Genomic DNA, 14,585 nt, shown 5'->3' with positions numbered 1-14,585 from the left:
ACAGGGTAATTGGCCTACTGGATAGAGGGGAAACTGTAGACCTATTATAGCTTGATTTAGTAAGGCCTTTGAAAATAGTCCCACATGACTCATAAGCAAACTAGGGAAATGTGGTCTAGATGAAATTACTATAAGGTAGATGCACAACTGGGTTGAAAGACTTTACTCATGAAGTAATTATCACTGTTCCTTGTCAAACCTGTAAGGTGTATCTAATGGGATTGCAAAAGGGCCAGTCCTAGGTACTACAGTACTCAATATTTTGATTGGTGTCTTGGATAATGGAGTGGAGAGTATGCTTATAAAATCTGCAGATAACGCCAAGCTTAGAGGGTTTGCGTATCCATTGGAGGATAGGATTAGAATTCAAAATAACTTTGAAAAATTGGAGAATTGGTCTGAATTCAACAAAATGAAACTCAATTAAGACAAGTGCAAAGTACTTCATTTAGGAAGGAAAAATGAAATATACAAGTACAAAAATGGGGACTAATTGATTAGGAGGTAGTATTTCTGGAAAGGATCTGTGGGTTATAGTGGATAACAAATTAAAAAAAGATTTAAAAAAAAAAACCTGAGCATGTTTAGTCTTATGAAAAGGAGTTTGATGGGGGACATAAGTGTTCAAATATGTTGACGACTGTGATAAATTGTTCTCCATATCTGCTGATGGTAGAACAAGCACTAATGGGTTTAATCTGTAGCAAGGTAGATTTAGGTGAGATATTAAGAAACACTTTAAGGGTATTTAACCACTGGAATAGGCTCGCAACAGAGACTATGGAATCCCCATCATTGGAGATTTTTAAGCACACATTGGACAAACACCTGCCAGGGATTGTCTTGGTTTACTTGGTCCTGCCTCGCTCAGAGCACTAGACTTGTTGACCTCTCAAGGCCTTTTCCACACCTTGATTTCTATTATTGTGTTCTGGGTCAGATCTTTGCAAAGAAAAAGAATTTGGTATCGAAGGCAAGCAAACAAGCCATCATGTTGCCCCAACATATGTTTCATGGGACCATAACTGACTCTTCATTGACAAGACACTTCTTCCTTCACTGCAGGCAATTGTGGTGATGGGAAAGAATAGAACCCCTAGGCCCACCCTGGCTAAGACACTAAGGGTTCTTTCTGAGTTCTCTGCTTTTTGCCATCCTTCTGTCTCAGGAAGGCTGCTCCACAATATTTAGTCTTTAAGCAGAATGACATTTTGCTGTGACTATTAGAGTCCCTACTACAACTCATTCAAATATCGGGCTCAGTTATAGTAGCTGAAAGATGCAGCATCAACAGAAGGCAGTCCATCAACAAATGGATATCTGGCTAGGAAACCTTTTAAAGCTACTTTGCTGTAAATTCTACATACTATTGCTCCATCTACCTGAGAATCAGGCTACAATTAGTCTGTTAAATTAAATTTTTCAAAACAGGCCAGAAATGTACTTAAACCTGATCCCATTAACAATAATGGAAGCTGTGTATCTAAATCCCTATGTCATGTTTTGCAAACTGATGGTTCAGTGTGTAACTAGGATCTGGTTTCACAATAGATTGAAGAACTTTAGGATAGAGGCTGTTGGAGAGTCCAAGTCCAGCTGCATTGCTCAGTGGTGAGAGTCTGTGTGGCTACCACTAGGGAAACTCAGGACCTCCCTGCTCCACCAGGTTACAACCCAGGGCCCTGTGACTAGCAGATTGGATATATGGCTTGCCAGGTAGACGCCACTAAACCTGCTCCCTGAGTCACCTCATACCATGGCCTCTACCTCTCCAAAGTCACAAAAGAGCTAGGCTTGGGGCCTCTTAGGTTCCCACTGACTGTGGGCTGGAGGCTCTTCTCCTTCAATCATGGCCCACCATTCCCGGTCTCCATGAGCTTTGGAAGCTCAGCAGTGGAGTCTGGTCCAGGCAGCGAGGAACTCCTGTGGCCTCTCTGCAGGTGCTAACAGCATCGGACTATGCCCTTGCTCTGTCCATCATGACTGAACAGGGTGCCTCCCTTTTAAGCTCTGCCTCCAATGTGAGTATGCCCAGCAGGTGCAGCTGGGTAGGGTCTTCTGGGCCCAAAGCGGCTTGTTAACCCTTGGCTCCCCCATGTGGAGCTTATACACTCCATCATGGAGGCCTAGTGTTAAATACAGAGTACACCTGTACCCCAATATAACGCAACCCGATATAACACGAATTCGGATATAACATGGTAAAGCAGCACTCTAGGGGGCGGGGCTGCATGCTATGGCAGATCAGCGCGTCCGCTTGTCTGGCTCCGACACACCGCTCTGAGCGGCATGTTAAGGATGCCGAGCCGGGGCCGAGGGGTTGGATAAGGGGCAGAGGGTCTCAGAAGGCGGTCAGGGGACAGGGAGCAGGGAGGGTTGGATGGTTCGGAGGTTCTGGGGGCAGAGCGGTCGGGGACGGGGCATTGGATAGGGCATGGGAGTCCCAGGGGGCCTGTCAGGTGTCAGGGATGTGGATAGGGGTCAGTCAGGGGGTGGGTAGTGACTATTAATAACAGAAATGCTCGAGGCCAAAGCAAGTTTGATATAACATGGTTTCACCTAAAATGTGGTAAGATTTTTTTGGCTCCTGAGGACCGCATTATGTCGGGGTAGTGGTGTATAAATTGTTCTGCATAAAAGAGAATTAGCACACACATTACCCAACCAGACATTACAAAATGAAATGACATTTTAGAGATGCAGTTTTATTCCTTAGTGGGTGATTATATTAAAGATAATTCCAGTGATTGAGTATTATTCTTGCAGAGCAATCTTGTCAAAAGCCCTTATTCACCCGAGGTATGGTTTTCTTTAATATATTTCATAACTGAATTCCAACTATATATTAATAAAATGACAGTAACCCTATTCTCCTTTGGCTGCTATCTGAGTTCCATAACAAGTGAAATGTGATCTTGGAAAAGAGCATTTCAGAAGTACGTTGAATTTCTGTGCCACCTTAATAATTTAAAACAAAACATTAAATTAGATCATCATTTTAAGAAATAGCACTTATGTGGCAAATAAATCCTAATTTCACTGAAATCTAACAACAAATTGTACACATGTTGATCAGCAATCTGTTACTGACAGTTCATTTGATACAAAACTTCCAGGATTGCTGGTAATTTCCCATAGTAAAGTGTGAGCTCTCCAGGACAAGGACAGTACTTAGACACTAGAGGTGACATCCTGACTCCATTGAATGCAGGTAAAATGTCCATTGACGTAAATGTGGTTAGGAGGACCCTACATATTTGATATATTACAAAAAATTATAGAGTATTGAAGTCCAGATCCTGCAAATCCTCCTCGTGGGGGACCATTGTTTCCTTCTATTGGAGTTCTATATCTGGAAGCTTTTCAGATTGGGGAAAAGATAATTTTTTGATAATGATTGTTGAACCCTGGGTCACATATCAGAATTCTGCTAATACAGAGTAAAAATGATAGGGTTTGATCCATTGGAAGTACTGAGCATCTGTATCCCTCACGGACCACAAATAATTTGCTATTGTTCAATGCCTTTTGAGGCAGATACCTGTAACAGGGTGCTTGGAGGGCCAGGCTGCCTAGTGGTTGGTGTGCCTGACTGCCAGCCCCATGTTTCGCTGGTCAAAGTGCCTCAGTCTTCTAGGCGATGTGGTCGGGGAATTCGGGCCCTTCCACTTCACCAAGTCCCAGCCCCAGACCCTGCATGAGTCGAAACCTGAACAGGGGGCCCTCCCAGTCTCAATCCACCAATCTAGGCTACTTCCTATCACGGTCGCTTCAGTTGTTGGGGGCATGTTCCCTATTGTCCCATTTTCTGGGGTGGCTGGGCCTCCAATAGTGCCCTCACAGGTGTCTTGGACAGCATTCTGCCATGGGCCCAAGCTCCTTCGAGCAGGGCAGCCGTAAATTTGGTGAGGCTGAACCTCACATTGGCTCTGGGCTTCAGTCACTCAGTTACCTCATTTGCTTTAGACTCCTAGGTCTCCTCCACAGTCTCCTGTGGCTCCCTGGTGGCTGCTTTGGCTGTTACACTAGTGACCCTTCCTCTCATGGAGAGCAACAGCTAGCGCCTGAACTCAGCCAGGCTCTCTCCCTCCTCCCCCCCCCCAGGCTTGACATTGACTGCAAGTATAATGAGGAAAGGTTCACTGGGCCCAAAGACTCCTTTTTTTACCCCTGCTGTGCTGGTGGGCAGCTTCATCCCAAGCCCCTTAAACCTTGAAGCTGTGAGTTTCAAAGGCACTTGAAAATCCCAGCCTATACAAAACACTACCCAAAAGCAAATTAAGACAGTGGGAATCTTTCCACTGACTTTAGGGGACTTGGGCTTAAAGACACAGCCTCATTTTTTCAGAGGTGATGAGTATACCTACATTTCTCATTGGCTTTGGTGCAGCGGGCACCGGATACATTTGAAAAATCAAACCATCTAAACTAAATTCAGGAAATTAGTATTTTATAAGATTGTTGTCAAGTGACACCTAATATCATTATATATATATATATATATATATATATATATATATATATATATATAGTCCCGTTTTCTGTTGTTAGAATTCCTTTTGGGGATAGAGCAGATGGGGAATCCTAAAACATGCACTTCCCTACTTCATTAACATATAGCCCACATAATACCACACTTTTACCTTTCCTTTAATTATGCCTCTGAAAGGGCTATTGCTTTTATACTCTGATGAGAAAAGACCAAGCCAAATATGCCCTTTTTTTTTTTATAAATAGTGCTCCTGAAAATTTGTATTCATGGGCATAAAAGAAAACTTGGCAAATGACTGACCTTGCAGTAAGATTTGTGCGCCTCTGCGACCACTTGGCTTGCGTGACTATCCCTTTTTGACCATAAAGGGAATGCTTGCACACGGTTGTCTGTGAAATGTTCCCAACTCTTTATTCACAAACATAGAAATATACTCCTCAAGGGCATTCTAAAATGAGACCTCTGAAGTTATACAATTTTTTGTTATAACACGGAAGACAACATTTCTAGTTGCTCTTATTTCTTTTAGAAATTGTGGCTAAGTGGCTAAGGAACCTCAAATGTCTCATAATGGAAAGCAACACGGGCAAGACTGTAATGCCTAGAAAGATGGTGTGGTATATTGCACTAACCCACCAGGCATCAGAAACATACAAAGGGTCACTCATGAGTTTCCCCTGCATGGACCATCTGAATGGCTAGAACTTGTGAGGTAACCTCACACACAGGTGTGTGAGTGGAGCCAAGTGTCCCCCTCCCCACTGTGCCAGTCTGTGCAATGGAATCTAGTTGCTACCCAACTCCTGGAGCAGCACAGTGCCTCCTTATTCAGGCTGGAGTGTAAGGTTACAGTCCAGCCCAAAATTAGAAAAGTGGCAATGAGTGAATTGCCCCCCCTCAGTATGACAGTCTGCAAGAGGAGTGTAAAAGGATTTTTTATTTTTTAAATTTCATGTAGGCTTTTGACCTAGAAGCTCTGAACGACCCAAGATATGCAAAGATTCTCCTTTGAGCAGTACACAATGCAAAAGGTCACAACTATTTTCCTTTGAATATTGTTGTCAGGGTTCCCTCCCCACTCTGAACTCTAGAGTACAGATATAGGGACCTGTGTCAAAGACCCCCTAAGCTTATTTCTACCAACTTAGCTTAAAAATGTACAGAGCTCTATACTGATAATTGAGGACATACGTGTATAAATTAAAAAAAAGTCTTGCAAATTTAATCACTGATCTTCCTGCTTATTGACAGTATCACTTAATTCATACCTATAACATTTCAGTTTTTAACTATAATTTGAAACACAGCTTTATGATCCTTTTATTGCCATCAGGAAGAGGATATAAGAAGATAGATGTATTTTTGAGCTGAAAGACTAAGTTACTTGAGGCAGATAATAGTTCTAAGTACTTTAATATGAATATTTATTGTTGCACATTATAAAAATACATTTTCCCCAGCCACAGACATTTATATTTAGTTACAGCTGTTATAGTATTATAAGTCTACTTGTATCCATGCTGGCAATTTGCATTTCTTATTTAAATAAATTATTGAAGATGTTCTTAAGACCCACACAGCTTTAATTCTTTACTTTTGAATGCCATTATAAACTATTGTACAGACTTTTCCCAGTTAAATGACCACAAATGGTTATATCTCTGTTCATTTTCAAACACCCACTCTTGTTTTGCAGGCATTTTTTGAGACAGCATGCAGAAAATTTGTTTCCGTTGAAGAGTTTAAATTTCAAATATAAATCCTGGAAAATATGTTTTTATAAACCTATAAATAATTAAATATATAGACTAAAAAAGAGTCTGGTAAATTCCGGGGCTCGAGGGGACATCGGAATATATTGTGCGAAGGTCAATCTATAGTGTGAATGTCAGTCACTACCCGTTGACGAACATCTGTTAATGATAGCAGCTACACGGTAATAAAGCATCAGCATAGAGGGTCTGCTAATCTCTTGAACCAATTATTGGATTATATGGAGTTATTTTGTGAGCAGGAACAAAATGTATTTTAATGCTTCTACTTTTTTACCTTAGGAAGCTGAAGCAATCTGCCTCCTGAATTTTGTAAACCGGAGAGAAAATACTGATTTTAGAAATTGCAGGAAACATCTGTGTGGATCTGATGCTGAATAAAAAAAAAAATATCCAAAACAAACAAAAAAAACCCACATTATTATTCACTGTCATTAATCCTTTTCAGTTCTTAAGACTAATAACCTAGAATAGTTTTCTAAATAACATCCATTTTTTTAGCTAAAGCTTAGATGTCTTCTTAGGCTATTTCATGGTTGCAGACTACAGCTGGTAAGAAAGATTCATCTATGTTTCAGATATGACAGAGAAGTCATATTGTGTGGAGATTTCTGTGGTTTTTTGTTTGTAAAAATGTAGTTTACCCCATCTCTGGCTAGTGCCAAATCAGCCTTGCCAGAGATGCATTCATAAGAATACTTCTGAAGAGGAGTTATTTTACCTTTGAAATGTCCCACGTTGCACCTTGTGGCAGGTATTTTCCAAAACAAATTCCCTGATACTCATTTACACGAATGGCCCTTTACATCACTTTAACCAGTAAAGGGGCCTAAAATGGACATTTACACCCACTGTAAGGCCCCAAGTATATGGGGACCTTCATGTAAAGGAGAATCAATCCCAAATTTCTTGAGGGAAGATTGTCCTGGATTCTCTTAAAACCTCTTCACCATTCCCTAGACTCACAGACTTCAAGTTACCTATATGATACTTTGTACTATCCTATCATTATATGCAGCATAGATTTCAGGATCAATTAAACATTTCTAGAAAAGTGCTCATTTGCTACACGATGATTCCTCCTTTCTTAGGACAAATTTCTACCCTACCCCCTTTCACAGGCTGAGTAGCACCTAATTCCTCATGTAGTCACCATAGATTTCAAATGGGACTGATCGATGAACAAGGTACTACTCACAGTGAGTAATGGGGGCAGAATCAAGCACTAAACTATTTTTATTTATACGATGTAAAGCTCTTCCAGTCCTTCACTTCTCTTCTCTGTGAGTAGTTCTCTGGGGCAGAGCCTGTCATTTACTATCTGCCTATACAGTGCTTATGAGAATGTAGCCCCAACCTGGTTGAAGCCTCTAGGTGCTACTGGGATATAAATGTACATAATGATGATAATGGCCGGGCTTTTCAAAGGAGTATGAAGGTGTTAGATGTGGAAATTCCACTAAAATTCAATGGGAGCTGGATGTCTAATTCCTTAAATCTTCTTTGAAAGTCCCAGCCAGTATTAATAAATTTTAATATGTACAGTTATCTCTTATCATGAGCTAAGGGAGAAAAAATTTGTTAGATCCTCTTGTCTAAACAGTTGCAGCATGTCCCTAAATCGATATTATTCTAGATGCATGCCTGAGTTTAACATTGGACAAAACGTAGTTTTGTTTGATTTGATTCAGTGAAAATATTCAGCTCTTTTCAAGCTCGTTACAGCGGATCTGAAACAAAGTGTACTTCTCAGAAAGCAGAACATAGTAGAGAGGTAGGAATGAGCACAATGTTTTGTTTGCCATGATAACCCTCGCCTCATCCCTCACATAAGGCAAGAATGGACTTGAACCAGACTATGATAATAGGACAATGTGCTAACTAGAGCCAAGTCCCAAGTATATTTTTTCCTACAGCCATTTTTTGGGGGGGGAGGGGGAGAGAAGAGAGACAATCAAACAAACCTTAATTTTGGATAAGATTATCCACAAACATTTCCATATATTTTTGCTGAAATATTGCAATGAAAAAAATCCTAAGTTTTCTGTGGAATACCAACCTCTGTGAAAAATTCCATTCTGTCATAACTTTTTTAGTGGAAAATTGGATTTTTCAACCAGCTGTAGTTATAACTATCATAGAATAGTTAGGAGGCTTTGAAAGTGGATACTGAAAAGAGAAATAAATCGCAAAATATGCAGAAAAAAATCAAGGGATTTTGCAAGGATTTTCCTCAAGTTTGAGGGGATTGCATTTATCTTGCAAATGATTAATAGCTTGGCTGTTGATTTCAGATGGAAGGACGATAGTCACTTTAAAGGAAAAACACCTCACTAGGGCTAATGGAAAACTGCAGGAAAAGTAAAAAATCTGTGATGCATTTCCCTGATTTATCCAGTGATTTTTTGTACTGTTTTTTTTTTTGCAATGCATTATGTTGGACTCTCCCTTAGCCATTGACAGTTACTTATCTCAAACAAGTTGCTGTGTAGTTGCTGTCCTTTCCAAATGTCAAAGAGGTTGTCACATGGAAGACAAAAGGCTCAGGAAATCGTTGAAGTAATTATACAAAGTAAAAAGTTGAGGCTTAGCCCTCGACTCAGTCTGTCACTCCATATCTTGTAAAGGGATTTAACACAGTTATAATTTTGTGGCATGGTTTGCAAAACTATTTTACAGCTATATATGAAACATTGCAATAGGTAATCTGGAGCCAGAATTTGTTAAATAATTTGGGGCCAAATTCTCGTCTCTTTTACATCCCAGGAAGATCCACTGGGCTTTGTTGACCCTCCCCACAAGCATTTGCTACTGATTTACAGCAGTTTGTAACAACAGTTAAGTAAAAAGTAATTCTATTTCCACTTCTGATAAGAGAGACTGGGGACTGAGAGGGGAACAATCCTACTATCTATGGAGGCTAGTATCTCCTAGTATCTATGGAGGCTAAGAGGATTCATATTTCCTTGCTGCTCAAGCTATGTACAAACATCCATCTTACGGGTAATGGCAGGAGGAAGAGCATAAATACAATGGGCTGAATTCTGGCAGGTTCTGCCCATTCAATCCACTTCAGAAAATCCGTCGGTAAGACTCTAAGATGACAGTTGTCTGCTCCAGGGTAAAACCAGTATTCTGGTCTTAACTCAGACAAAACTCTCTTTCAATTTGTGGTAGTTTGGGCAGAGTAGGGACTGTCGGATTTAGTACTGCATGTGAATTTCCAGGATGGTGGCCTTCAGGAAAAAAAAAATTACAGAGGCCATTGATTGTCTTAGATTAACATGAAAATACTTTTCCTTCTCCCAATTAAGAATTAGAAATGAAATTTCCAGTCAAAAGGTATTTGATGACTGTATAATCCTTAAAAAGAAAAGGGAGTACTTGTGGCACCTTAGAGACTAACAAATTTATTAGAGCATAAGCTTTCGTGAGCTACAGCTCACTTCATCGGATGCATTCGATGAAGTGAGCTGTAGCTCACGAAAGCTTATGCTCTAATAAATTTGTTAGTCTCTAAGGTGCCACAAGTACTCCTTTTCTTTTTGCGAATACAGACTAACACGGCTGCTACTCTGAAACCTGTATAATCCTTACAAGTGTCAACAGATGTGATCTCTTGCACTGAAACATTGGTTCTTAATTTGAAATTGTTGCCACCAACAGTATATTCTTTTAGAGTTTGTAAATTTTTGCATCCCACACATTATCATTCTACAGCTATATTTGTTGGCGCATATGCCCACTTGAAATTGGCATACCATCTTGTGAGTGGGCATAATGCCATCACAACAGATGGGCATGCAATGAAACTAGTACAAGCATCAAGTCTAACTATAATGGGATAGATTCCCTTCTGTGAATGAGAAAACAGTAGTCTGTGTAGATATTTGGCATCTAAAGTTAAGGTAAACTGGTATTGCTCATTCAATTCATGGGCAGATTAATCTTTGAAAATCCAAAATTAGCAACCAGAGACTTGAAAGGTGAGTTTTTTGATTAACTTGGACTTGTGTGGCACAGGAGTAAATGTTACTACATCACCACCAGATTCTTACTTTTAAGTTTTATTTTCTGCAGTGGTGTTTTAGGATTTCATTTAAACCCATCGCAAAACTAAGCATGCAATCTTCTTCCCATGGAAGCCAGCAGAACAAAAAGCGTTGAAGTCAGTGGAACAAAAAATCATCATTAATTGTCAAAATTTAAAAAAAACAAAAAAACAAAAAACCAACCCTCTTCCATGAGAAGCAAACATAAACCTTATGGAAATTTCCTGTAAAATTTAACAGTAATCTTATAAAAAAGGCTCTATAGAAGTTACTTTAACAGTTTAGTAAAGAATGATATTCAGGGGGAGGCTTTTTTTTTAAACAATCTTACAGAAATCTATAGCAGGGACATAATTTTCTAAAACCTGTAGGATTTTTCTATAAGAAAAGGAACTGAAAGAAATAGGAGAACAGGTAAACCTCTGATGTAGCAGTCCTCTTGCATCTTATTTTTGCATTTGTAAACATAGCTCCACTTTGGAAGTCTTTTTTCCAGTTACAGAATGTTATGTAAAAGAGGCCTGAGGCAAGATTCCTCTTCCACTAGTGTTGCACTATTCAGTGATAGTGATGCAAAGGAATTGCAAACTTACCTTAATTTGTTGACTACCTTGGGTTTAGCTCAGCTTTGTGTTGCTGCAGTGGTGCAAAGGCAGCAAGAAAGAACTGGTCATCCCCCACCCTTTAAAAATGTAATCTCTCGATATTACAGATGATTCCAGTACAACATTTACTAGTAAACACTTCAGTCCATGTGTATAATAGGGTACCTAGCTCTGAGTCCAGACCAGAAATGTATGAAAAGACATAGTAAAAATAAAATAATAATAATAATTAATAATAAAGTCAGGTCTAAAGTAGAATACTGGTATTTTTCTTTTGTATAAGCAATTAATACAAATAAAAATAAAGGTTCGGAGACAGCGTCTAAATGTAGCTCTGAGGCAAACTAAATCTGCAGAAAAATATATATTGAGGATAAGCAAGCAAGGCTGGATCCCTTGAAGGAAACTCATTCCTGGTGTAACTCTACTGGAAACATTGGAGGTACACAAGGATTGAATTTGGCCTATTGTGTTTATCATTTTATTATACAGTCAATTAAGGAACCAGAAATATGAAAACTGTCTTTTTCTTCTGATTTCTAATAAGTGCCAGAAGAATGGTATTACATTTTTAGGCCTAGATTTTCAAACCTCGATAACTGAGGCAACTAGACAAGTGGCCTGATTCTCAAAAGCCCTGAACACCCAAAGAGTCCTATGGACTTCATTGGTAAATGCTTGGTGCTCAGCATTTTTGGAAATTAGGCTTCTTCCTAAGATGCCTAAATATGGACTTAAGAGGGAGAATTTCAAAGACATAAATGACAGTTAGGCCCTAAACTCCCATGAGTGTTTTCAAGGCACAAATAATAGGCCCTTATCTTCCATGGGAGTTTGGTGCCTGCCACTAATGCTTTTGAAACTCTCTCTTAGGAGCCTAACTTTACACAAAAAGAAAAGGAGTACTTGTGGCACCTTAGAGACTAACAAATTTATTAGAGCATAAGCTTTCGTGAGCTACAGCTCACTTCATTGGATACTTTACACAGTAACTTTTAATACCATTGGCCTTGCAACATCGTTCAGGCAAAATAAGATATGGAAGATGTAATTGATTGTTTTAATATATTGTTTATACAGGAGAGGAGTCACTCACAATTTTTGTGGACAAGCGGAAGCTGAGTAAGCGATCAGAAGGAAGTGATCCCAGCACCAACAGTTCTTCTGTGACTCTGGAGACTCTGCACCAACTGGCAGCCTCTTACTTCATTGACAGGGACAGTACTCTCCGTAGACTTCACCATATTCAAATTGCCTCCACTGCCATCAAGGTATGAGAAGTCACTCTGGAGTCTAGCCACAAACATTTTCACAGATTAAGTAGATCCTCCCCTTACCAGACATGCCTGGTATTTCATTGATAAAACAGACTTGTTAGGAAAGGAATCTTAATTTCCATGTCCTGCACTTTAAATTAACTAAGTATTATATACAATTTGATGCAAGGTCTATAATTTCAGTTACACAGATGGTTTTACTACATATTGTTATCCTTTCAGACTTTTTAAAAAAAAAAAAACATGTGCCTAAGTAACTTGCAAATGCTGACCATGCAGTTGTGTAAAAATACTGACACACAATTTGCTATTTCCCAGTGATTATTTAGCTATCATCATCATCATCCATACATTTGATCGTAGACACCTGTTTTTGAAAAATACATCCCTTTCATGTTCCAGAACAAAGCAGTTGCCAAGCCTGCTTACTCAATTGCCTTAGGATTTCCCCAGTGATTCAGCATAGAATATCAGGGTTTGAAGGAAGCTCAGGAGGTCATCTAGTCCAACCTTCTGCTCAAAGGAGGACCAATCCCCAATTTTTGCTCCAGATCCCTAAATGGTCCCCCTCAAGGATTGAACTCGCAATCCTGAGTTTACAGGCCAATGCTCAATATCCCTCCCTCCCTGTAGTGTAGGTATCAGTGTATGTATTGTATGAAGCAATATCTATGCATTTGTACATCTGTCCAGCTGCGCTTTTAAAACAAGCATAGAAATAATACACATCTTTAATGTGAATGGTTAGTGCAAGTTTACTTAGCAGAAATAGCTTCTCTCAGGACAGGATTTCATATCAGACGGAGAAGCAAATTGAATTGTACTTTTAATAGAAGGTGCCTTCATTATAAAAGCTTTTACTCCAGAATCTATTGAAGTCAACAGGAATCTTTTCCTTCACTTGAGGGGGCTTTGAATTAGGCCCTTAGTTACCAATTTCTGGTTTCCAACTATATTATTTGATTATTTACACAGTGTCATAGTACATACTGTCTTATTATTTTTGTCCTTCAAACAGTATTATGTAATATGCAGATCTGAAGTAAATTGAAAAATAGACTTCTCTCTGAGGTTTAGAAAGGAGGCCCTTCCTTTATATTAAAAGGACACACAGAAGAAATCAGCAGAAATTTAAATATTGGCAAATGGACATAATGACTGGGTAATGAGTACAAACTATATACTAAAGGTTTTAACAAACAGCACAAAATCACCTTGTTCCCCCCAGACTGCATCACCATTCATGAGATGCATACAAATGGAAACTATAGTCCATCAACACATCTGCAAATTACAAAGAAGGTATTCAAGATCACACATGTTCAATTTAGGTAATCAACTGCAGCAGGCCTCTAGAAAATGGTAAACATCATATGTGACAATACCAATGTATGAAATTATGTATGCTGTACTATCTATCACTCTGATTGAGGTGTCTGTTAGTATTTGCATAACATTTCCATTTTCAGAGCATTTTATTCAATAGAAGAAACTTAATGCTAACTGAAATTTGGAACGAAAGAGCACTGACAGGAAGAAAATATGTTTTGGTGTGTACCCCCCCCCCAAATTTTTAAAATACTGCATTTGGTTCTTTTAAAGTAGATGGGTATCAAATAGAGTTGACTGTCACACCCACATTGTGATCTTGTATTTCAGCCATTTTATTTATACAAATTGCATTAATGTTACAGTTAGAATAGGGTCCAAATTCTACAAAACCCACCTCACAGGCAGATCCCTGCACCTGTGGAAGATCATACAGGATCAGGGCCTAAAATAGCATGGGTGAAATTCTACAGAACTCACAGTCCAGGAGGGGCTGTGGGTTTGATGGCTTTAAGACATGTTTGTGCACTCCCAATCCTGAGGTGCTCCAGATGTTGGATAATTTAGATTTTCTAAGTTACAGCATCTTCCCTGATCTGTCTATGGGCCACAGTGTTGCTCAGAATCTCCACTCCCTAGGTCAGTGATAGGGGGTCCTCTGAAAGCAGCCTTATAATGGTCTTACACAGGGCCTGTGCCAGGGAAATCCTTCTCTACTAGACACAGAACATTTAGAGCTAGCTCCTTGATGACATTCTGGCACATTTATTTGATAAGGTCCCAGAGAAGTGGTGAAAAATTCACCCCATATTTTTTTTAAAGGATCTAAAATCCTTGTTTTATGTGATATGTTGGAAATGGATCAAATAATTAAAACAAACAAACGGATTACTGACAAGTTGGAAATTCAAGAATTAGAGTTACAATTCACATTAAATGTAAGGGAAATTGAGCATCCAAATCTCAGATGTCTGAAAATCTCAGCAAGTAGTTTCCCAATTTTCAGCCTCATGATTTGTTTGTTAAATGTACATCAGATTTTAAAATGAGTACTATGT

General features: G+C 39.2%; 1 protein-coding gene across 4 annotated transcripts in view; it reads left to right on the top strand.

Annotated features, from left to right (window-relative positions):
* BRINP3 (BMP/retinoic acid inducible neural specific 3) overlaps positions 1 to 14,585 on the top strand; it is a 298,580-nt gene that overhangs the window by 158,346 nt on the left and 125,649 nt on the right. For all 4 annotated transcript variants that reach the window (XM_038414794.2, XM_038414797.2, XM_038414795.2 and 1 more), the window contains one exon: positions 12,002 to 12,192. In XM_038414794.2, coding sequence (XP_038270722.1) covers positions 12,002 to 12,192 — 191 coding nt within the window. The remainder of the gene's footprint in view (positions 1 to 12,001; positions 12,193 to 14,585) is intronic.

Source organism: Dermochelys coriacea, chromosome 8 (assembly GCF_009764565.3).
Source record: "Dermochelys coriacea isolate rDerCor1 chromosome 8, rDerCor1.pri.v4, whole genome shotgun sequence".
NCBI classification, from domain to species: Eukaryota; Metazoa; Chordata; order Testudines; family Dermochelyidae; genus Dermochelys; species Dermochelys coriacea.
The sequence above is the reverse complement of the archived record's forward strand: the minus strand, read 5'-3'. Positions and strand labels throughout refer to the sequence as shown.